Source organism: Acinonyx jubatus, chromosome A1, assembly GCF_027475565.1.
Source record: "Acinonyx jubatus isolate Ajub_Pintada_27869175 chromosome A1, VMU_Ajub_asm_v1.0, whole genome shotgun sequence".
Lineage (NCBI taxonomy): Eukaryota > Metazoa > Chordata > Mammalia > Carnivora > Felidae > Acinonyx > Acinonyx jubatus.
In genome coordinates this window covers 210,174,534-210,198,881 of record NC_069380.1, presented here as the reverse complement: position 1 = coordinate 210,198,881, position 24,348 = coordinate 210,174,534, and the positions used below count along the sequence as shown (strand labels likewise).

At 43.1% G+C, this 24,348-nt stretch overlaps 2 protein-coding genes across 5 annotated transcripts in view; one reads left to right on the top strand and one right to left on the bottom strand.

Annotated features, from left to right (window-relative positions):
- Positions 1–1,630: 1,630 nt before the first annotated feature.
- On the bottom strand, positions 1,631–3,374 carry LOC128315890 (uncharacterized). The gene is made up of 4 exons (XM_053223683.1): positions 3,364–3,374; positions 3,104–3,240; positions 2,573–3,021; positions 1,631–2,483 (listed from the first exon to the last, which is right to left on the bottom strand). Exons 1-4 carry the CDS (start codon positions 3,372–3,374, stop codon positions 2,202–2,204), a joined length of 879 nt encoding a protein of 292 aa, XP_053079658.1. The 3' UTR covers positions 1,631–2,201.
- The window catches only part of NPR3 (natriuretic peptide receptor 3), a 91,924-nt gene continuing 70,565 nt past the window's right edge, over positions 2,990–24,348 (top strand). For all 4 annotated transcript variants that reach the window (XM_053201678.1, XM_053201674.1, XM_027075099.2 and 1 more), the window contains exons 1-2: positions 2,990–4,740; positions 18,121–18,243. In XM_053201678.1, the coding sequence (XP_053057653.1) occupies positions 3,984–4,740; positions 18,121–18,243 (880 nt within the window). In that variant the 5' untranslated portion in view covers positions 2,990–3,983. The remainder of the gene's footprint in view (positions 4,741–18,120; positions 18,244–24,348) is intronic.

Genomic DNA, 24,348 nt, shown 5'->3' with positions numbered 1-24,348 from the left:
TTGATTCACTTTTATGATTATAATGCTGCAAAAAATTCTATTATAACCTATTAATAATTATCTTAGTGTGCTGTATATCCTCAAAACTTAGCCACATATAAGAGAAAATTTTTATACAAAGACTGTTATTATTTAATGAAAATTAGCTTTGTTTCCAAACCTTTTTTAGATGGTATAATAGGTGGTAATGCTTATTTCTAATTCAATCTCAGGGATGAAGATATATTTAAGTATGTATTTTCTATTCTTTGGCCTTAATGAATGAAAGGTGTCAGGCTGCGTGACTTCTAAAATCTTTTCTAGTCCTAAGATTGGAGAACTTCATGATAGTCAAGATATTCACACAGACTTCCAGCTATTTGGAAAAATTTTAATTTGATGGAAAGTAAACTTGTAATATTACAATTGATATACTTAAATTACTTGATGGGGTTTCCTATGATGTGCATATTTTCAATTAAAGATTTTTCTTCAAAAATCCTAATTTCAAGGGGGTGCCTGGGTGGTTCATTCAGTTGTATCTGACTTCGGCTCAGGTCATGATCTAGTGGTTCATGGGTTTGAACCCCCCATCAGGCTCTGTGCTGACAGCTTGGAGCCTGGAGCCTGCTTCAGATTCTGTGTCTCCCTCTTTCTCTGTTCCTCCCCCGCTCATGCCATCTCTCTCCATCTCTCAAGAGTAAATAAACATTAAAAAAAATAAAAATCATAATTTCTATAAAATAAATAAGTCCTGGGGAGGTAACGTATAGCATGTTGACTACAGTTAAGACTGCATTGCATATTTGAAAGATGCAAAGAGATCTTAAAAGTTCTCATTACAAGAAAAACATTTTTGCAACTATGCATGGTGATGAAAGTTAACTAGACTTATTGTGGTGACCATTTCCCATTATATAAAAATATGGAATCATGTTGTATATAAATTATACAACATAATACATATTACAAGACTAATATAATGTTATGTATTAATTATACCTCAATTAAAAAAATCCTAATTTCTGCTCATTGAAAAATTTTAAGGGGTGCTTTGAACACCAGCATGGGCAGTAATGCTGGTTTTTCTGGTTCTGCTGTCTAGTTTGGGGGCTCTTCCTTTCCACAGGTTGGTTTCTCGGTGTCCTTGAGTAACAGGCTGGAAGTTGAGAGCTCTGATCCAAAGGCCACTGGGAGACTATGATACTCACCCAAACGCAAACGTACTGCCCTGGGCGTGACCCTCGGTGCCGGTGGGGCAGAGGCCTTCACGCCCGGTGCCACTGAAACCCCAGACTCTCCTAATAAACCCACACCACATAGTGTGCAGAATCATATCGCCATTGGCTGGTGTTCCCCAGACGCAGGGCACAGAAAGCAGTAATAGGAAACCTTGGTTCCTTCACGTCTCCTGGCAACCAGTTTCAAAATCCATTTAAGACCCAAGGAATTCATGATATAGTCGTGTTCTCTTTTTTCTTTCTTTTTCTTCCTTCCTTCCTTCCTTCCTTCCTTCCTTCCTTCCTTCCTTCCTTCCTTCCTTCCTTCCTTTCTTTCTTTCTTTCTTTCTTTCCTCTTTCCCTTCCCTCCCTCCCTCCTTCTTCCTTCCATCCTCTTTCTTCCCAGGAGTTCAGGGAGGATTTAATTGCTGTGAAGTGCTAAATCTAATTTCCAGTATGTGCGAATTACCTCTTTGTGGAATTAAAATTTTATACAGATGCCTCTTTTGCTGCTGATTTGCAGCTCTGATTAAATAAATGAGAGTTCATGCAGGGGTTGGAAGGTCCTACTTGGAAGTTTTAGGGATCATGGTGCATAATCTGAAATCTAAATGACCCAGAGAGTGAAATGTTATCCATAATCACACTTCCGGTGCCAGAAAGAGCGTTAAGGAGGTGCTTTAAATGGCAACAAGCGCTGTTACTTGAAGTTGCCACGTCTCCTTAAATCCCAGTTTGCCTTTTCACCGTCACAAATAAGAGCGATTGCTGTTTGGGGCCTCCGTGTTTAAAAGAAAAAAAAAAAAAAGAAAGAAAGGACAAAGAAAGAAAAGAACAACCAACAACAAACCAACCAAATGCAGCGCCTGGGACGGTGGCACCGGCGATAGCAGTCAGTCGGCTGCAAGTTTCTGCCGAAAGAGGGCGTTGGTCTAAGACTAATAGAAATTCGTGGACACAGACACCCAGTCTAATGAAAGCCCATTTAAAATCATTTTCACCTTATTTTAATTTGTGGCCTTTAAGTATCAGAATTCCCCAGTCCAATGTAGCACGTTCACACTGCAAATGACCTCGGCGTGTCGTCACTTTCAGCGGGTCAAGTTCCATTTGGACCTGCCCTGAAGCGCGGCGGACTTCCGCGAGGCTCCTCTGGCCGCGGACTTCACCGCCGTTTCCATCCTTGTCCCCACTGCCGTTGTGGCTGTGACCAGTGGCAAGCCTAGGTCTCCGACACAGGACCTCTCTCGGCAGTGCAGAACCCGGAGCACAGTGTGTCGCGCGCTGGCGAGGAGAAGCGGTTAGAGCGGAGGGTGGTGCTGCTGCACCCAGGGGACCCTCGAGTGACGATTTAGGGAGGTCTCTTTAGCTACCTGGTTTGGCAAACAAAACCCTGAGGACGCTTCGGAGATGCTCTCCAAACTATTCGCCACTTCGAGAAGCGGAACTCTTCGCTCGCCTTTGGGAGCAACAAGTTTCGCTTTTCTGCTTGCAGCGCGCCGGCTGAGGGGCTTTGCGCGGGGACACTGGAATCCTGGAAACGCTACGACTCCAGCGCGAACCCGCGTGGCCCAGGGGGAGGACGCGGGCGCGTAGCAGGGGAAAGCGGGGTAGGGAGGGGTGTAAGTAACGCCTCCGCTAGCTGGGAGTTCTGGGTCCTCGATCGAGCCGTCTGCCCTGGGACCTTGGTCCCTGTTCCCTGACCTTGCGCCAAGGGACCAGGAAGGTCGGTGCCCGCCCCGAGTTGGCGCGTCAGGAGGGAATTTGGCCGGAGTGAGAAAGAGGTGAGAGCGAGCGGGACCTACGGAGTTCTGCAACGAAACTACAAATTTCTAGGACCACCCCCTTCCTCTAATCCAGTTATTTTTTGCATGGTGTGTGTGTGCCTGTGCGCACTTCTTTACTATCAAACACATTTCCCTGTGTAAAGCCTGGAGCTGGGGAAAGCGCTGCCGCGTGCGCGGCCAGGGTAAGGCGGGGGACCCCAGGGGTGGTGCGGTGTGGTGGGGGCTCCCGCCGGTGCGGACGAGGGCGACTGCGGCTTTAAGGCCAAGGCCGAGGGGTAGCTGGGAGCTGTTGGGGTTAGGGACCCGGGAAGGGTGGGAAGGTAGGGGTGCGGGGAGGAGCCCTGATGTAAGAATGTTAATGAGAGGCTCCCCCCAGCCCAGCCCCCATCACTCCCCACCCCCACCCACCCCACCCGCTGGAAATACAAGCCCAGCCTCGGAGCGCCTTGTGTGGTAACACGCTCCGCCGCTGCCACGCTATTTAAACGCGGACTATGGATCCAGGAACCGGCGCTAATCAATGAGATCAAATGCGGGGGAGATGCACCGTCAATTACAAGCACTTGGACAAGTCTAACTTTTTTTTTCTTTTCTTTCCTTTTTTTGTTTTGTTTTGTTTTTTACAAATACGCTTTCAAAAGCAATCTTAGCAACGCCCAAATAAGAAGCCACCTCTAAGTAAAATAGTATATATAAAGGGAGGGCAAATATATATATATTTATTTATAAGTATATATATATATATTACAGGCGTACAGGTTTACACGCGGTGAACTTTTTCTTCCTTCTCTCTCTCTCTCCCTTTTTTAAGCGAGTGACATTGCAAAGGACTCTTCCTCTCTGTCTTTTGTTAAGTTAGTGAAAGGGATATTCTATTTTCTTAGAGCGCCCAAGGGGGCGCAGGGACCTCGCAGAGAAGAGTGGGGAGGAAAGAGGAAGGGTGGGTGGGGGGCAGAGGGCGAGTCGGCAGCGAGGGCAAGCGCTTTCCTGCGGCACGATGCCGTCCCTGCTGGTGCTCACTTTCTCCGAGTGCGTCTTGCTTGTCTGGGCGTTGCTGGTCGGCAGCACCGGTGGCGGTGGCGGCGAGGGCGCCAGCCCCGGCGGAGGGCGCCAGGAGAGAGAGGCGCTGCCGCCGCAGAAGATCGAGGTGCTGGTATTGTTACCCCAGGACGACTCCTACCTGTTCTCCCTGGCCCGGGTGCGGCCGGCCATCGAATACGCGTTGCGCAGCGTGGAGGGCAACGGGACCGAGAGGCGGCTTCTGCCACCCGGCACTCGCTTCCATGTGGCTTACGAAGACTCGGACTGCGGCAACCGCGCACTTTTCAGCCTGGTGGACCGCGTGGCGGCGGCACGCGGCGCCAAGCCGGATCTCATCTTGGGGCCGGTGTGCGAGTACGCGGCAGCGCCGGTGGCCCGGCTTGCGTCGCACTGGGACCTGCCTATGCTGTCGGCAGGGGCACTAGCCGCCGGCTTCCAGCATAAGGACACGGAATACTCGCACCTCACGCGCGTGGCACCCGCATACGCTAAGATGGGTGAGATGATGCTCGCCCTATTTCGCCACCACCAGTGGAGCCGCGCCGCGCTGGTCTACAGCGATGACAAGCTGGAGCGGAACTGCTACTTCACCCTCGAAGGGGTCCACGAAGTCTTCCAGGAGGAGGGCTTGCATACGTCTGCCTACAATTTCGATGAGACCAAAGACTTGGATCTGGACGACATCGTGCGCTACATCCAGGCCAGTGAGCGAGGTGAGCAGTAGCGCGCCCCGGGCTTCCGGCCCTAACCCTACCGCTCTCGGCGGCTCTCCCTACGTACCCGTCCGCTCCTCTGCGGAGTCCACTACCCACTGCTGCACAGAGGACAGGGGGAGATCGCGCACACGGGGATTCGCCGGGGCGTGCGCTGTTTGGCTGCGACAACCTTTGACTATCGCCCTTCCAGGTCTCGGGGTGAATGTAGAGGGCCTGGGGGAGGGGCGTCTGAGCCTGCAGCTCCCGCTTGACCAGGTCCGACAGGTGCTGTCGAACCGCTTGGGCTTTTCTTCCTCCCTCCCCCTTCACCAGCGCCAGTCTAGTGATTGGGGGCGCACTCCGATGCCCTGCTCCAAACATGGTCTGAAAACGTCTCAAGGCCGAAAGAACTTGTTGCCCAGTCGTTTACCGATGTGTCGCCCCCCACTAGTGCGGAAGCGTATGCGGACTCACTGCTGGCTCGCCGCTATTTGGCTAGCTTGGTTGTCCGGTTTTCCTGGCTGCTCCTTCCACAAATCCCAGCTTTCTTTTAAAGGGTCATTGTTTCGCCCTTCTCATTTCTTCTGTGCCCCTTATAAACGAGCTCCTGCGGTTTCCACCAAGAATGCCTCGTTGTGTCTGGACTCAGGTTCACTTAACACCCCCACCCCCGGTGCGTTCGAAACCGCGGTCTCTAAAGCGTCCTGACTGAGGCTTTGCGCGAGAGAGCGCTGGAGAAGCGGGCGCTGTGCTGCTTTTCCAAGTGTACCCCCCCCCCCAAGTTTTCTCCCCGGGTCTGTGGAGGTTTGAACAGCCACCTAACCGAACAAAGCTCAAGGTTGAGGATGGCGGCTATGGCTACAGCGAGCGGGTGGAGAAGCGGATGGTCGCGGATACCTAATTGCAGATGCCCCCAATAAGGCCCCTTTTACAGCAGCGTAGGCTGCGTGAAGGTGGGCTGAGGTCCCAGTAAAGTGCAGTTCCCTCCTTCCGGGTGTCAGGTTTGGGGTGCACGGTGCTCAGGGAATCCCACCTCTGCTCCCCCTCCGCGCGCACGCGCCTGGATTGTCAGTGGTGCAGTCCGGGCAAAGCTGCCCACGACCCCACAACCCCACGACCCCACGACCCCACGCGGGGAAGCTAAAGGGGAGAAGGGCTGAGCCAAACACAGGGCTAGCCCACGATTTGGCAAGGCCAGGCGCCTGGACGCTGGCCGTGGGACACAGCGCAGCCGGAAGCTGGGGGCCTCAGGAACAGGTGAGAGTGGGCCGAGGCTCCACGGAGGATGGCGCTGTGGCAATCCCTTTTTCCCAGGTTGGCCACTCGGACTCGACTCCGGAGTGAACGCTCTCTTTAGAGGGAGGAGATGGGAGGTGTTGACAGTGGGGATGCACCGCCAAGTTTTGAGCGTTGAACTCCAGTCTGTCTGCGCCGAATCCCTGCCAGACAAGCAGGCGGGGCGCCGGTTTCGCTGATTATGAAAAAGGGCACTTGTGTCCAACCGCTGCGGACTCGCCACGCCCGGCGGAGAAACCCACGTTTACTTCTTTCCCCTCTCCCTGTCCCCAGGTTACCGCAGACCCCTGCAGACCTCGGGTTCCTCTGTTCTTCGGAACCTGGTTTTTCAGCTCTTGACTTTCGAGGGCCAGGCGTTTCCAGGGCCTGGGTTTGAGGCCAGGAAGGGCTGGGAATCGGGGGCGTGTTACCCTGAGGGCGCGGGCCGCGATCCGCCTAGGCGTCTATGCTGCCAAAGCCCTGAAGGTCTAAATGCTGGTGGTGGTGAGTCATGTACACATGGCCTGCGATTCCTGGCCTAGCGGAGCGGTCAGCCCAGAGGAGGACAGGCCCCTCAGCCTCACAGTGGTGTGGCTGAGGCGAGGAGTAGAGAGGAACCAGTGCCCTGGTAGGCCTGGGGGCTCAGAGGCCTTGGGCTACAGTCTGGTGCTGCCGATTATTTTAAATCCCGGAGCCTCAGAGCTGTTCCCAGGTCTTTTTGCTGCTGCTTCTATGTTTTTCTTCCACGTTTGAATTTAGTAGTGGAAGTTTGCTGGGCTGAACTGTATGCTTTACAGGTGATAAGGCCACCATGCTTACTCTGAAATACATTTCCAGCAGTGACCTGGTGGAAATATAAATTTTCAGAAATATACAACCAAAGTTTCTCTCCTAAGCCTTCACCCCCACCCCCCATTTCTGTACCCTCAGGAGAGAAAGTTGCTTGATAACAAAGCTCTCTTTGGGCACCTTTTTAAAAAATTAAAAAAAATTTTGTTTATTTAATTAAAAAAATGTTTATTTTTGAGAGAGAGACAGAGTGTGAGCAGGGCAGGGGCAGAGAGAGGGGGAGACACAGAACCTGAAGCAGGCTCCAGGCTCTGAGCTGTCAGCACAGGGCATGGTGGGGGGCTTGAACTCACAAGCCCTGAGGTCATGACCTGAGCAGAAGTCCGAAGCTTAACTGACTGAGCCACCCAGGTGCCCCCAGAATGGTTTATTTATTTTGAGACAGAGAGAGAGCAAGTGGGGGAGGGGCAGAGAGGTGAGGGGGAGAATTCCAAGCAGGCTCCGAGCCATCAGTACAGAGCCCAACTCAGGGCTTGACCCACAGACTGAGAGTTCATGGCTTGAGCCAAAATCATGGCCTGGACTGCTCAACTGACTGAGCTACCTGGGCGCCCCTTTCTGGGGACATTTTACTAATCACTCTTACTTCTCCATAAGTGGTTAAAGTACTAATCACTCTTACTTCTCTCAGAGCACCTGCCCTGGCTCAGGCATTCACTGGCAAAACAGGTGGGCTGCTGCTAAACCTCGGTACCTCGGGCTCCTCAGGTCAAGTAGGGGTGGTTGGGGCACCCCATCTTGGGGATGCTGAGAGGGCTAAATGAGCTAACACACGGGATGTGCTGAAGCAGTGCCAGACACACACTGAATGCTCAGTAAACGCGAGGTTTTATTATAGTTATTACTATTTTATGTATGTGATGATAATCGCCCTTGCAGGGGTGAGGCCCTGCTGTGGGGAAAGAACCCTGGAAGGAGAAGCAGGTGCTCTGGCTTTGGCATCTCCACTCAGCTGCTGTGTGGCCGGGCATGGCACTGACTTTCTCTGAGGTGGAATTTCCTCCCCGAAACGGTGAGGTTGGATGAGAATCAGGCCTCTTCACACTGATCCTGGGTTTGGATTTGTGCTCATTCAGGTATGAAACATATGACGGACCACATTTTTGTCCTTGAAAACTCCATGTTAAACCTCAGAGAACTAGAGAGTCTCCCATTTCTCCCCTCTTTTGGAGGTAACATTTTTGGCAGTTTTTTTGATCTTAAATTAATCTTTATTATTTTTTTTAATGCTTATTTATTTTCGAGAGAGAACATGAGCGGGAGAGGGGCAGAGAGAGACGGAGACACAGAATCGGAAGCAGGCTCCAGGCTCTGAGCTGTCAGTACAAAGCCAGATGCAGGGCTTGAACTCATGGACCATGAGGTCATGACCTGAGTTGAAGTCAGGTTTAACCGACTGAGCCACCCAGGCGCCCCTGATCTTAAGTCATCTTTAAGATCATATCACAGATGTCTGAATTTCTTAATGGGTAAAAACTGATAATGCCACCATCTCAAATAATAATATGACTAAAATTTTATTTGGTCATGTGCTGTACTGCAAAATGAAGGGACATTAATCATTCCTTTTAGGGACTTAGCATTGAAATCAATAGTTAAAAATTTCCCCCCTCTTTTATCTTTAACCAACATATATCATCACCAAGATACACACACCTGAGTAAATATTCATAAAAAATAATGATCTTTATTTAAAACTGATTCAATTCTAACGCCTACTACTGCCCTCAGTATTCTATACTCAGCAATAAATTTAGTTTCAAAAAGGCTAGTTTAAAAATAAAGATTTTTTCAAGCAATAGAGGCTAGCAGTTGTTTTGTCTATACATGTTATGAGATGCAGAACGAGAAGTCTTACACACACACACATTTTTGTGTGAAGAACTATAGTTTTATCCTTTTAGTTATTAATATGTCATTACTCTGGGGCTGCATAACAACTGTAGAGATAACAGTACTTAATCAGTACAAGAGCCATTTATTTTTAGAATTAGCCTGGGGTAAATGACCAAGTGGTGGGTCAGCAGAATTTTTGAGCAAAGAATGCATGTTAAGTGTAAAATAACTAACACACAGCAGGGGAAGAAAGAAGCATTGTAAGTTGTAGTGTTGAAATTCTGAAAGCCTTTGGAGTAGATGGAACTTTGTGAACAACAAAAATAAAAGTGCAATCTCTGTTTTGCAAATGAAACCCATTGTTGTATAGCGTAGGAACAGCCAGAAAGAAGTATTTTTTAAAAATATTAATATTATGGGAGTTAGTTACACAGTTACATAGTTTAAAAAGTCAGAAGATTGGACGTTTGGGTGGCTCAGTGGGTTAAGCGTCTGACTTTGGCTCAGGTCATGATCTCACAGTTTGTGAGCTTGAGCCTTGCATCTGGCTCCATGCTGACAGTGCAGAGCCTGCTTGGGATTCTCTCTCCTTCCCTCTCTCTGCACTTTCTCTCTCTCTCTCTCTGTCTCTCTCTCTCTCTCTCTCAAAATAAATAAATAAATAAACTTAAAAAAAATGTAAGATTACACAAGCCTTATTAGGAACAAGAATTTCCTATCTTGTATTTCCCATTTCTCACTTCCCAGAGGAAAGCTTTTTTTGTTGCTGGCAAGTATATTGGTTGAAGCAAAAACAGTATTTGATCAAATCAGCAGCTTTTTCTATCCCCAAATTCTTTCCCTGAGAAAAGAAACAAGTGGTTGTCTTCCATGATGCTAATTTCAAAAGAAATATTAGCCATAACTTCCCATACTAGTGAATTTTTAATTTCATATTTTTTATAGATGTTACCTGTGAATTTATTTATGTAACCTTCCTCAGTCTACACACACACACACACACACACACACACACACACACACACAATTTATTTATTTATTTTTAATTTAATTTATTTTTTAAAATTTATATCCAAGTTAGTTAGCATATAGTGCAACAATGATTTCAGGAGTAGATTCCTTAATGCCCCTTACTCATTTAGCCCATCCCCTCCCACAACCCCTCTAGTAACCCTTTGTTCTTCATATTTAAGTCTCTTATGTTTTGTCCCCCTCCCTGTTTTTATATTATTTTTGCTTCCCTTCCCTTATGTTCATCTGTTTTGTATCTTAAAGTTCTCATATGAATGAAGTCCTATGTCTTTGTCTGACTAATTTCTCTTAGCATAATACCCTCTAGTTCTATCCATGTAGTTGCAAATGGCAAGATTTCATTCTTTTTAATTGCCGAGTAATACTCCATTGTATATATGTACCACATCTTCTTTATCCATTCATCCATTGATGGACATTTGGGCTCTTTCCATACTTTGGATATTGTAGATAGTGCTACAATAAACATTAGGGTGCATGTGTCCCTTTGAAACAGCACACCTGTATCCCGTGGATAAATACCTAGTAGTGCAATTGCTGGGTCGTGGGGTTGTTCTATTTTTAATTTTTTGAGGAACCTCCCTACTGTTTTCCAGAGTGGCTGCACCAGCCAGTGCAAAAGAGATCCTCTTTTCCGCATCCTCGCCAACATCTGTTGTTGCCGAGTTGTTAATGTTAGCCATTCTGACAGGTGTGAGGTGGTATCTCACTGTGGTTTTGATTTGTATTTCCCTGATGCTGAGTGATGTTGAGCATTTTTTCATGTGTCTGTTGGCCATCTGGATGTCCCCTTTGGAGGAGTATCCATGTCTTTCGCCCATTTCTTCACTGGATTACTTGGTTTTTGGGTGTTGAATTTGATAAGTGCTTTATAGATTTTGGATACTAACCCTTTATCTAATATGTCGTTTGCAAATATCTTCTCCCATTCTGTTGGTTGCCTTTTAGTTTTGCTGATTGTTTCCTTCGTTGTGCAGAAGCTTTTCATTTTGGTTCATTTTTGCTTTTGTTTCCCTACTTCTGGAGACGTGTTGAGTAAGAAGTTGGTGCCGCCGAGGTCAAAGAAGTTTTTGCCTGCTTTCTCCTCGAGGATTTTGATGGCTTCCTGTCTTACATTTAGGTCTTTCAGCCATTTTGAGTTTGTTTTTGTGTATGGTATAAGAAAGTGGTCCAGGTTCATTCTTCTGCATGTCTCTGTCCAGTTTTCCCAGCACCACTTGCTGAAGAGACTATCTTTATTCCATTGCATATTCTTTCCTGCTTTATCAGAGATTAGTTGGCCATATGTTTGTGGGTCCATTTCTGGGTTCTCTATTCTGTTCCATTGATCTGAGTGTCTGTTTTTGTGCCAGTACCATACTGTTTTGATGATTATAGCTTTGTAATACAGCTTGAAGTCTGGGATTGTGATGCCTCCTGCTTTGGTTTTCTTTTGCAAAATCGCTTTGGCTATTCGGGGTCTTTCCTGGTTCCATACACATTTTAGGATTGTTTGTTCTAGCTCTGTGAACATGCTGGTGTTATTTTGATAGGGATTGCATTGATGTAGATTGCTTTGGTTAGTATTGACATTTTAACAATATTTATTCTTCTTATCCAGGAGCATGGGATATTTTATCATTTTGTTGTGTCTTCTTCAACTTCTTTCATAAGCTTTCTATAGTTTTCAGTGTATAGATTTTTCACCTCTTTGGTTAGATTTATTCCAAGGTGTTTTATCCAGAGGAAAGTATTTTCAACCCTTGCAACTATTTCTGTTGGTATTTGGCTTTAGACCTCCAGAAAACAGGTTACTTTGATTATTTCAGTTTTTGTTTTTCTCTCTTGCCATCCCAGTGGAAGATGTTAGTTTGGTTCTCTTCTACTGCGTGTTCACCACACACTCAAGGTTTTCCTTGCAGCCATTCTTTCAATGGCTGTGTGAATATTTTTGGTTAGCTCCGCATTCAGTGTCTATATCATTATTGCCTTCTAAATGCTATTTATAGTTGGCCCATATAGGCTATTACAATGATATTTCCTTTATTGCTCTAGTTTTCCTTGGGCTAAAAAAAAGTCTGTTTTTGATTGTTTGCTTAGTGTCCTACGAGCTTATAACTAAATCATCTATCAACTCTATTTTAAGCCCCCTGAAATTTTCCGGTTTGGTTATTATCTAAGCAGTTTGCGCAGCTGTCAGTCTGGATTCTTTCCCCAACACCCCCCTGTATCTCCCATTGCCTCCCTATCTCTCTCTGTCTAGATCTCTATGTGTTCGTCTTTCTTGGCTTATGCTCTTGTTTTTGTGAGCACATCCTCCAGGAGTTTCTCAGAAAGGGTGGATGAGAGCTAAAGCTTGATACCTTTCATGACTGAAAATGTCTTCATTCTTCCCTTATACGTTATTATGGAATTCTAGGTTGGAAATCGTTTTCCCTCAAGATTTGAAGGATTGTCTTCTAAATTCCACTGCTGCTACTAGGAAGCTGAATTGATTTGGATTCTTGACCTGTTGTTTGTTATCTGTTATTTTTTTTCCTGAAAAATTTTAGAATTTTCCTTTTGCTCCAAATATTTTAACATTTTTAAAAATTATTTTATTTAAAAAAACTGTTAATGTTTATTTATTTTTGAGAGAGTGAGAGAGACAGAGCACAAGCAGGGGAGGGGCAGAGAGAGAGGGAGGCACAGAATCCAAAGCAGGCTCCAGGCTCCAAGCTGTCAGCACAGAGCCCGATACGGGGCTCCATCTCATGAACCATGAGATCATGACCTGAGCCGAAGTCGGACACTTAACCAACTGAGCCACTCAGGCGCTCCTTAGAATTGTATTATTTTGATGTTCAATCTAGGCTTCCTGGATCAAAACGTTACTTTTCTTAGTCTTTTTCTCCTATTTGCCACCTGTCATTTATTTATTTATTTATTTATTTATTTATTTATTTATTTATTATTTAAATTGAAGTTAGTTAACATAAAGTGTAGTCTTGGCTTCAGGGGTAGAACCCAGTGATTTATTTCTTACATATGACACCCAGTGCTCATCCCAAAGAGTGCCCTCTAACGCCCATCACCCATTGCCCATTTAATCCATCCCCCCACCCACCTCCCCTCCAGCAGTCCTCAGTTTGTTCTCTGTATTTAAGGGTCTTCTATGGTTTGCCTCCCTCTCTGTTTTTATCATATTTTTCCTTCCCTTCCCCTGTGTTCATCTGTTGAGTTTCTCGAATTCCACATATAAGTGAAATCATGATATCTTTCTCTGACTAATTTCGCTTAGCATAGTACACTCTAGTTCCATCCATGTTGTTGCAAATGGCAAGATTTCATTCTTTTTCATCACCGAGTAGTATTCCACATATTCTTAATCCATTCATTAGTCTTTGACATTTGGGCTCTTTCCATAATTTGGCTATTGTTGATAGTGCTGCTGTAAACATTGGGGTGTATGTGCCTCTTGGAATCAGCATTAAAAATTTTTTTTTAATGTTTATTTTTGGGGGGGTACAGTGTGTGAGTGGGGGAGGGGCAGAGGGAGATGGAGGCTCAGAATCTGAAGCAGGCTCCAATCTGTGGAGCTTGAACCCACAAGCTGTGAGATCATGACCTGAGCCAAAGTCGGACACTTAACTGACTGAGCTACCCAGGTGTCCCTCGAATTAGCATTTTTGTGTCCTTTGAATAAATTCCTAGTAGTGCAATTGCTGGGTCATAGGGTAGTTCTGTTTTTAATTTTTTGAGGAACTTCCAGAGTGACTGCACAAGTTTGCATTCCCACCAGCAGTGCAAAAGGGTTCCCCTTTCTCCACACTTTGCCAGTCTCTGTTGTTTCCTGATTTAATTTTAGCCATTCTGACAGTACCACCTGTCTTTTAAAAAGAAATTCCTCTTATTTAGATATTCCTCTGACTATGCCCCAGATTTCTATTAAGTTTTGGTTTCTAATTTCTGCTATCATATTTTTGATTTTCAGCACATGGCATATCTTGTTTCACTTTCATGACATAACATCTCTTTTCCTTTTTTTTTTTTTAAGTTTATTAATTTTGAGAGCGAGTGAGCAGGGGAAGAGCATAGAGAGAGAGGGAGAAAGATAGAGTCCCAAGCAGGCTCTGCGCTGGCAGCACAGAGCCCGATGCGGGGCTCAAACTCGTGATCCATGAGATCATGACCTGAGCCGAAACCAAGATTCAGATGCTTAACCGAATGAGCCACCCAGGTACTCTGAGAATATGTTTTTACTGCTGGTAAAACGTATTAGAAAATATGGATTTAGCTTTGTTGCCAAGAGGGCATATTTGCTATTATTTCTCCCCTAATATGTGCCCTCCACAAGCAGACATGTCCCAAAAAAGGAAGGAAGAAAAGGCTGGGTCCAGCATGCCATTTTTGGTTTTAGACTCACCAATCCAACAATTTAGTCCTTTTCCTCTGGGGTGGGTGGGGGGAGAGGGATAAATGGAGGTCCACTGAGAGATGAGGAGTGTCACTCTCTCAGAGGTTGCTCCAGATGGAAACTTGAGCCGGGGGAAAAGATAGCCTCCTAACTCAGTTATGCTACCTGCTCTGTTTCTGGTTCTCTGAATTGACCTCTGTAGTCACCCCTCTGCACTTCTGTCTCTGCCCTTCTTAGAGTGATTGCAAGAACATATTGTGATCGTGAGAAGTCACTTACAGAAGACACTGGGAATCAGATGGTGGAGGATGCCATGGAACATCACAAGTTCTTTGGCAAAGAGAAAAATAGAGCAGAATGAAGAACACCCAGAAACTTAGGATCACACTATCATCCCCTCTTTCAGAAATTTAACAATTTGACCAAAAAACTTAGTATTTATATATTTAACTATACTTAAATACAACACAAATTGTCTTAATTGACCTTCATTTAAGCAGCCTGTAGGATTAGCTGAAGGTCTCTTTTTCTCTGTACACTTTATTGACTGTTGGTGAATGCTGGTAGTTGTATACTTCTCCTGAGTATGCCCACACTCTTCTCACACTTGTCCGTGTCCTTTCCAAGAGTTGTTGCCAAATGTGTTTATACCACTTGTACTTATTATCATAAGTATGTAATTTAATTAGTTATTATATAAACTGATGAAACATGAGTAGGAAGAGAAAGCTATTTTAGTGAAAACTATTTTAAACCTTCCGACAGATTGTATAAAGGCAAGTTGTTAAAAATAGTTACTGTGGAGTTAGGCATGAATGAAATAGCCATAAGAGATTAGGGAACAGCCTACAGATCGAGAAGGATTCTGCATTGTCTCTGCTCTGCTGGTGTCTGTGAGTACTTGTTCCAACTTAAACTGGATGATAATGTACATTATGGGTTTGTTTTATGCAAGAAAAAAACCATATCCTGTCCATGGACTTGGAAATTAAGATTTCCTTTTTGGGAGTTTAACTACATGGTCAACACAAAGTGGATGAGGTATAAAATAATCAAAATCGGGGCACTTAGGTGGCTCAATCGGTTGAGCATCTGACTTTGGCTCAGGTCATGATCTCACCGTCTGTGGGTTCAAGCCCCACATCGGGCTCATTGCTGTCAGTGCAGAGCCTTCTTGGGATCCTCTGTCTCTGTCTCTTTCTGCCCCTCCCCCGCTTGTGCTCTCTCTCTCTCTCTCTCTCTCTCTCAAAAATAAATAAACCTTAAAAAAAAATAATCAAAGTGTGCTTACATAGACACACTGCTGCTGTGGGTCACTCTTGCCCAGCCCAAGCAGGTACTGACATTTTAAAGAAAGAATATGTCTGTCAGAAGGTTTGGTCTTGGTGGTGATAGGAATAGGGAGGAGATGGGCCAGGACTGTAAAAATAGACAAAGAAGTTATAGAGGGGCAGGTGTTGGGCATAGCCTGTCCAGGACTTGGGGAAGCTTGTGCTCTGGCCTAAGGACACAGCCTGCTCGGTCCTGGGCCAGGTATAGCACTTGTATGGCCTGGTGCCTTTGGGTGCCTGAATCCTCCAACTGACGTCCCTGAGTCTGATTTCATCCTCACTAGCATTCTACTACCTTACAATTTGGCTTATCAGTTGGCATGCCCGGGTATATGCTGACACAAATGTGTTCGTGACCACTCTGGTTATCATTGAAATCAAGTAATCTGCATCTCAGGGTGCCTAAACACATCTGAGTTAGGGGGTGCCTGGGTGGCTCAGTCAGTTAAGCGTCTGACTTCGGCTCAGGTCATGATCTCATGGTTCGTGGGTTCAGGCCCTGCATCGGGCTCTGTGCTGACAGCCTGGAGCCTGAAGCCTGCTTCAGATTCTGTGTCCCCCTCTCTCCCTGCTCCTGCCCCTGCTCACGCTCTGTCTCTCTCTCTCTCTCAAAAATGAATAACCATTAAAAAAAAAAACCCAAAACATCTGAGTTAGGTTATTGGGACTCTGCCTCTAAGCAATGACTCTATTTTTTATGTGCTGACAGAATCAGGTTCTATATCCAGGGGTTTAGAGCCAAGCTCCAGACTATGATCAGTTGATCAAAAGCTGATAAGAGCTGCTGGACAGTCAGCCAGAGCCTCCCAGGGCCTTCCGCAGACACCCACTCTTGGAATCTGTGCTTTTCAAACTTGTCCAGCCTCAGCCTTGTCCTTATTGGCTGCTCTGTAGGACTCTATGGCTCTTTTGTCATTCCAGGGTCGAGAATTGAATCAGAGCTAAAACAAGGGTCTAGGTCATAATGAGCGATGAAGAGTTTCTTTGAAAGCTTCCTTGCTAAGGCACCTTGGAATTTGACTATTTATTCCAAATATATAACAATATTTCCAGGCACAGATAACACCTATCCCCACAGTTATAGACCTTTAGGAGTTTTGTATTGTTAAAACTTGTTTTTCAGAGCTTTTACCCTGCACACAGAGCCCTTTTGTGGTAAGAAATGTCAGAGTCATGATTGAACACTTTGAATTAACATGCACAGTAAACAGAATATCAAGTGCGTAAACCTTCACGTAGGTTTGTTTTACGTCTTTCAGCACCCATGCTTTTTCAAAGAACGTGTACATTGCGGAGGGCTGCACGCATGGTGATAATATGGTTATAGCCCCCAGGCCTTTCCAGGCCTTCTGTTTCCATGTATGCAGCAAAACACAGTGGTCTGTGTTTTGATGGACCAGGGCCATCAACAATGATCAAATTAACTAGATAACGGCCAGGTACCCACTTCACTGTTGGCTGATGTAGCTCTTATGTGGCGGGCAACAATGTTCTGGAGCTGTTTAAAGCTTCTCAAGTTTGACAAGTGTGGGTATAAGCTGAGAGAACATGAGGTGGGGCCTGGAATTCTGTTAACTATTTCCTATATATGATGAGACAGCTTGAGAAAAATGTTTCAAAATTCAGACGGCAGAAAGCTTATACCCCTCACTGAATCCTGATTTGCCAAATGACTGTTCTCCCTCAAACCATTCAGTTTGCTTCTTCAGGAAAATGTATTTTCCATGCTGTTAAGTATTAAAAGCAGTTGACACACTTGACTGGCTTATATTGGGTAAATCTGATGATACATTTGAGGTATTTTTAAAGAACTTTATTTTGAAGTAATTTTACACTTTTGGAAAAGATGTAAGAAAGTATAAAGAACCTTTGCACAGCCTTCACCCAGATTGTTACCAGTTATTAACATTTTGCCACATAAGCTTTCATTCCAAATCTCTCCCCTCCTCCTTCTCCTCCTACTCCTCTTCAAACACACACACACACACACACACACACACACACACGCACACACACAATGATCTTTTTATGGACCACTTGAGAAGTAGGGCCATCATGTTCCCTTACCCCTAAATACTTAAGTCTGTATTTCCTAAGAACAAGGGCATTCACTTACGTAACCACAGTATAAATATGAAAAGCAAAAACTTGAACACAGATGCAACACTGCTATCTAATTTACAGACTTACTCAGATTTCTCCGGTTGTCTCAATAATGCCCTTTATAGCAACACTTTTTATTATTTTTTTTAGGATCCAGAATCACACACGGTATTTAATTTTCTGCTCCTAAAAGTCTTTTTAGTTTAGAACATCTCGTCAGGCTGTCTTTGTTTTCATGAAACTGATCGTTTTCATGAGCAGAGGACAACTATTCTATAGACTGTCCCCCAAGTTGAGTTTTTGGCCTCTCTCCTGATTAGATTTATGTTGCCCATCTGACATTTGGATCCTGGGTGTAGGCTCATGAATGTGTTCCCATGGTTGATAATATTGGCTTCCATCACTTGATTATGCCAGTGACCGCTTGCTTTCTCCACTGTAAAGTTACTATTCATTCCCTCTGTAATTAGTAAGTAATGAGTGAGGAGATGCTTTAAGGGCTATATTAGTACGCTGTCTCCCTCCCCTGGTTTCCGCGTCCCCACTATCCTCTGGGAAGGGGTGTTTCATGCATGTTGTTTGTTCCTCCTTCCCCAGTGGTGATCATGTGTGCAAGCAGTGACACGGTCCGGGGCATCATGCTGGCAGCGCACAAGCACGGGATGACCAGTGGAGACTACGCCTTCTTCAACATTGAGCTCTTCAACAGCTCTTCCTACGGTAAATGCTTATACCGCTTCCTGTCTCCCCTCCCTCGAAGGTGTCAAAACGAGGTCATGAGAAAGCCAGTAATTTGAATTACCTCAGTAGATCTGGTTCCACAAAAAGGGTTTTAGAAATCTGTGATATTGAACACTCTGGGGACTTCTTGTAAGTTCTCATGCTTTTCTTCTCTGAGAACTCAGCAAGCAGATACCTCATACTGGTGATGGCAACAGACTTGTTTGGGAGTGAGCATAGCTCTCTCCAGTCCTCCAGATGGTTGTAAATCCAGGCCCTAAAGACCCCTCCTCAGTGTGTTTCCAACTGCAGGTTGCCACCATGATTGACTATTGGAAGAATGTTAGTGAGATTTGGGCATAATTTTTAATAGAATAGACTAGAATATATCAACATAATAGAACATGTCAAAGTGTATTACACATTGCATGTGTATTATTTCATAAAACTTTTATTTTGGAAATATAATTGTATGTGTGTATATATTTATGCATGTTACACATGTGTTTGTAATGGGTTATAGTGTGAAAGTAAAACAACTATTACTGTAAATTGAGGTAAAACATTTTAAAAGCTACTGCTCCCAGCCCCTCTTCCTTCCAGATTACTGCCCATTAAGCTTCTCCTTTGTAGAAGTTCGAGATCCACCAACACATATGATTGAAAGAATATAATTTCTTAAAATGGATCCAGGGAAGTTCCCAGTGTTCCTGTGATGGAGGGTGTTTAAGAAGGCCAGGAAGATCACAGATACAAAACATTTTCTCCATATGTGATTAGGGCTCTCTCTGAAGGAGACAGTATAGAGCAATGGCACATTTTCTTAAATACTGCATCTTGACTGCTCAAAGCTGAGCAGTTCTAGGGAATCGTAAGTGTGCTTATCGCAAATGGCTTGTTTATGCTGAGCTCGACTTCCCAGTTCTTGCTGTTGAGATATGGTTAGACAGGATCTAGACATTGAAGCATCCACCTCAGTTTCCTGCTCTGATACCCTGGCTTATTCAAGCAACCCAAGCAATAGAGCATTGTGAATAAACAGATAATAAAACACAGTTCTCACAGGGATAAACAAAAGTTGATGAAACACAAGTAGCTACAGCTTCCTGTAGTGGATAAGATTGGAGATTTGAGGCTTGTAGGGTAAACACCATGTTTTTCCTCCTTGCTGCCATGGTTGTCTTTCCCCTTCTCTTTGCATAAGCAAAATTCTGCTTTCACTTTTTGACCACAGATCAGAATGTAATTATGTTATTGGCTATAGCATTGAGTTCACTGAGATAGTAGTAGAGACTGGTGAAAAATGAAAAACATTTATCCTGAGTTTTGTAAGTTGGTAATGCAAACATAGTATTTATTCGGAGAAAATGATGTGAATGCACAGTATAAATGGGCCAGGGCAATGCAAATATTAGGTACCGGAATTTCTTGCATCTGCAGGTAAAGCTTGTATTACTTTTCCTTGCTAATTATAATACATGAGTATTAAGAAAATTTGAGAGAAATAGAAAATCACAGGGCAGAAAGTAAGTTACTATAATTCTGCCACCCAGCTAAAAGTATATTGATAATATGTAGAAGTATGTACGTCTTGCTTATTTTATAAAAAAACATATTTACGAAAATATTTTTTAATAAAGTGTTGATACTGTTTCAAGTGTGGCTACATAGTATTTTGTAATGCTGATATGCCATCTTTATGTAAATAGTCTGTCATTTTTCAATATTTATGCTGTTCTCAGCTTTTTACTATTAAGAACAGTCCTATATTGAGTGGCTTTGTATGTGCGTGCACACATGCACATACACATAGTTATACATACATATTATCTGTAGGATAAGTTTCTTGAAGTAGAATTTCTGGGTCAAAAGTTTTAAGTTTTGATAGATATTGCCAAGTTGACCTCTAAAGAGGTTTACCACTTTATGCTTTTGCAACAAGCTATGAGATTGTCTGTTTTTCTGCATCCTTACATCGTCTAACTTTTAAATTATTTTATATATTTGAACTTCTTTTTATGTCCATAAGCTAAGTTTTTCAGTTTCTTTATTTATGTTCTGTACCATTCTTGTTGAGTTCATTCTTAGAGGTTATGTTTTCTGGTTGTTACTATGATGGTGATCATTTCCCATTACATTTTATAATTGTAGTTGTTATGTAGATAAGCTATGAATTTTTATTTATTTATTTTGCAAGAATTCCACATATTAAATCCTCTGTTCCAGTAGTTTTTATATCATTTTCATATAGGACAAGAGTTTTTCCTTCATTTTGAAGTTGAATATATATTTTTCTTTTCTTATTGCATTGGCAAGAACCTCCAGAATATTATTATATTATATATATAATATAATATATATATAATATATATATTATATTAATTTTTGATTTCTTGAACTGAAGCACATGTTATAAGGTATCCTTTTATTTCTAGTTTCTTAAGTGTGGTTTTAAAAATTGGAAATGAGCAGTGAATGTTATCAAATACACTTGACATATACTTTTAATAAATTTCCTAATATTGAGTCCTTGTAGTATTCTTGGAATTAAGTACATTTTGTCATGATGACTTTTTTAGATGCACTGCTGATTTTATGTTTTTAGAATCTTATTTAGGATTTTTGAGTCTATATTCATGAGTGAGATTGGACAGTAGTTTTCTTGCCTTGAGGCCAGTTTTAATGTCAGGTTTATATTAGCTTTATAAAATTAATCGGGACACTTTCCATTGTTTTTGTGCTCTAGAACAGTTTATATACCATAAGAATATTCCTTGAAAGATGGAAACAATTCAACTCTGTATCTGGACCTAACTTCTTTTTAGAGGTAATTTTTGAAAAACTTAAAAAAATAGTTTTGAAATAATTTTAGACTTAAAGAAAATCTGCAAAAATAATATAGAGAGTTCATGTATATCTTTTACCCAGATCCCTCTAATGTTAACAACTTAAATAACCATAGTACAATTATCAAAATAAGAATATTAACATTGGTATAATACTACTAACTAAACTACAAGTCTTATTTGAAATTTACTACCTTTCCTCCTAATGATCTTTTTCTGTTCCAGGATCCAAACCATTTAGTTGTTGTATCTCCTTAATCTTTACCAATCTGTGATATTTTCTTAATCTTTGTCACTTATGACCTGACACTTCTGATGAGTTTGTTATTTTGTAGAATGTCTCCCAGTTTGGATTTACCTGTTGTTTTCACATGGTAAGATTGAGTTTAAACTTATTTGGCAAGAGTACTACAAAAGCGATGCTGTGTCCTTCTCATTGCATTATATTAGTGTATAATCAGTGTAATTTTGGGTCAACTTTTTAAAACATATTTTTTCCATGAATTCAGTTTTTCTGCTTCTTGAAAATTTAATTGCAGAGTTACACAGTGTACTCTATATAACCTACAATGTATCCTTGGTGTTTCTGATTAGGTACCCTTTCTTTTTCACCTGATGGTTGTCAGGTTTTGGGCTCTGGCATCAGTCTCTCTGAGGGGCTGTGCTCTTGGCAAATTGATGCAACCCTGCCCTCCCCCGCAAGCCGTAGTTTCTTCTAATGATAATAATAGTACTTACTTCTTCGTATCAGGCTGAGTAATAAATGAGATAATGTATGTGAGATACATAGAAAACTTCTTGAAACATAATGAGTGTTTAATAAATATTAGCTTTATTATTAGTGTTAGTTTGCTTTGATGATTATATATAGTACTCAAAAAATGGTAAGTTCATAAACTCTTCTTGGTATAGTTTTATAGATAAGTTCAGGCGATACATTCCATTAACAAATTAACCAACTTTATCTAATACAGCCTAGGAATGGATGTAGGTGCATTAAGAATTACATCTGCATGCAAAACTCCCACCTATAGTGATTTAAACAAATGTAGAGGTTTATCCTTTACAGAGGTGGGCAGTTGAGAGCAGAGGTGGTCGTTCCATAATGTCATCAAGGATGCAAACTTCTTCTGTTTTTTGGCACCTTTAATCTTAGTGAACGGTGTCCATCCTCAAGATCACAAGATGGTGGCTAGGACTCCAGGGATTGTGTCTTCAATCTAGGCAAGATGAAGGGGGAAAGAGACCATCTCCGTTGACTCAGTTCTGTTTGAAGGCTCTCTGGAAGCCTCTCTCATTAACTTCTTACATATCATTTGCTACCCCTAGTTGTGAGAGAGGGCAGTAAATGTGCGCTTTCAGCTGGACTCATTGTTGTCCCAAATCAATTTAGGAATCTGTTACTAATGGAGAAAGAAGAATGGATGATGGGAAACAAATGTCCATGTTTGCCACAGACCCTGAAGCCCTTTCCTCCTCAGAGTAGAAGCAGTAGACAGAATCTGATGGCAGGCAGGGGGACCTGGACCAAGATTCTGGTGTCCATTATCAGTAAAGGGTCCTCTCTGAGATTTTGTGCCTGAAGAATCAGATATATGTTCGGGAAAAGTTTTTCAACATCCTCCTCTCCCTGTGCTTCCTCCATACAAGTTCTAGGAAAAGGCTCTCTTTTAATTAATACTTACCTTGCCATTGGATTAAAAAAAACATATGGACACTGTGTTCATATTTACTGATTACTGGATTGTTTGGTCTTGATGAGTACTCAAAAAAATTATCAGATTTGCCCAAATTATATTGTTACAGGAATTCAGAATATACTATGGGGGGCGGGGGATTCAAATGATGGAAAATAAGACCGAAAGGATAGGTTTAACAAAATCTAGAGAGAAGATGATATATATTGCCTTGTAGAGTTTTTAATAGCACCTCTTGGCATTCTTATTCATTGGCATTATTGTCTTTGGATGTAAGTTAGGTGGCAGGTTATTTAGGTGATCCTGTCCAGGACTGTAAGATTACTGTAGAGCTTTCTTGACTTCCTGATTAACTCAGAGAGCACTAATTAAGGTGAAGATGAAAGTGAAGTAGAGCTAGGTAAGGCACATAAATTGACTTGCTAAAAGTGGAAAAATAGAAACATTGAGGAGAGATTAGATTTATTATGTTTTGCTATAAAAATAGTATATGCCCATTAAAGTCAGTTTGTGACCATGAGAAAAGAAAAAGAACTTTCATGCAATCTTTGAACTGTAACATTTAGACGCTTCCTCCTCTGATCTTTCTTTCTGTGTTACTTTGTTTTTAACATTTTTGTCATCCCATTGGGTTGCTCAGTTTTAAAGCTTGCAACACCCCAAACTCTGATGAAATGAAGGTAGAGCAGGTATGGCATGGCACCAGTGTTTGGAGTCTGGCTTGCATTTGAATCCTGCCACTGTTGTTTATTAGCTAAGTGGCTTGGGGCACATTAATTTCCTTGAGCCGCAGTTTCCTTGTCTGGAAGGTGGCAATCATACTTAGATCTTCTTCATGGAGTTTTTATGAGGAATAAAGAATGAAATGCTATAGGAAATGCCATTCACAATGGAATCACGCAGTAAGTGGTGCTGTTATTACTGATGGGAGGAAGACTGGACCAGCCTAGCTCATGACAAGCATTTAACACCTAGACATTCGGAGAGGGTAGAGTGAGGCAAGGTCAGTCCAGGTGAACTCCAGGCATTCATTTCTTGGATGTATTCTGTGATGTTTCAGCTTGTTATCCCAGTGTGGGTACCTTTTGCCAGTTCCAGCTCCCTGGCCACAGGAGGGCTTGATGGTGAGCAGGTTACTTCCTCTTTCACAAATATTCTGTGCCCTTCTCTAAATGCTAGCTTGGGACTCCATGATGTTTAAAACAAAACAAAGCAACACTTTCCTCACTCCTGAACCAACTTCAAAGAATCACCTTCCCTGCCCTACTTTTCACTAGCAGACTTCTTTTTCATCTTCTTGATCCCTTGCTCAGGAGCATTGAAAGAATATGACATTAGTGCTCACCACTCTGAAAGTGCCATCATCAAGGTCACCAATGACCTCACTACCAAAGCCATTGGCCTACCTCAGAACAAGTCCCTGTGCCTCTAAAGCAGTGCTGTCCAGTGAAACTTTCTGTGACGCTGCCTCTGTTCTGTTCTAGGTTGCCCAGTATGGTGGCTACTAGCCACACGGAGCCATTGAGCACCTGAAATGTGGCCAAGTGTGACCGAGGAACCAA

What these genes read in the sequence shown, in the direction of transcription:
- LOC128315890 (XM_053223683.1), bottom strand. An exon ending in ACAGGGAAATGTGTTTGATA is followed by an intron (nt 3,022 to 3,103) that starts GTAAAGAAGTGC and finishes AGAAATTTGTAG; the next exon opens with TTTCGTTGCAGAACTCCGTA. An exon ending in GGTTTTGTTTGCCAAACCAG is followed by an intron (nt 2,484 to 2,572) that starts GTAGCTAAAGAG and finishes TCTCCTCGCCAG; the next exon opens with CGCGCGACACACTGTGCTCC.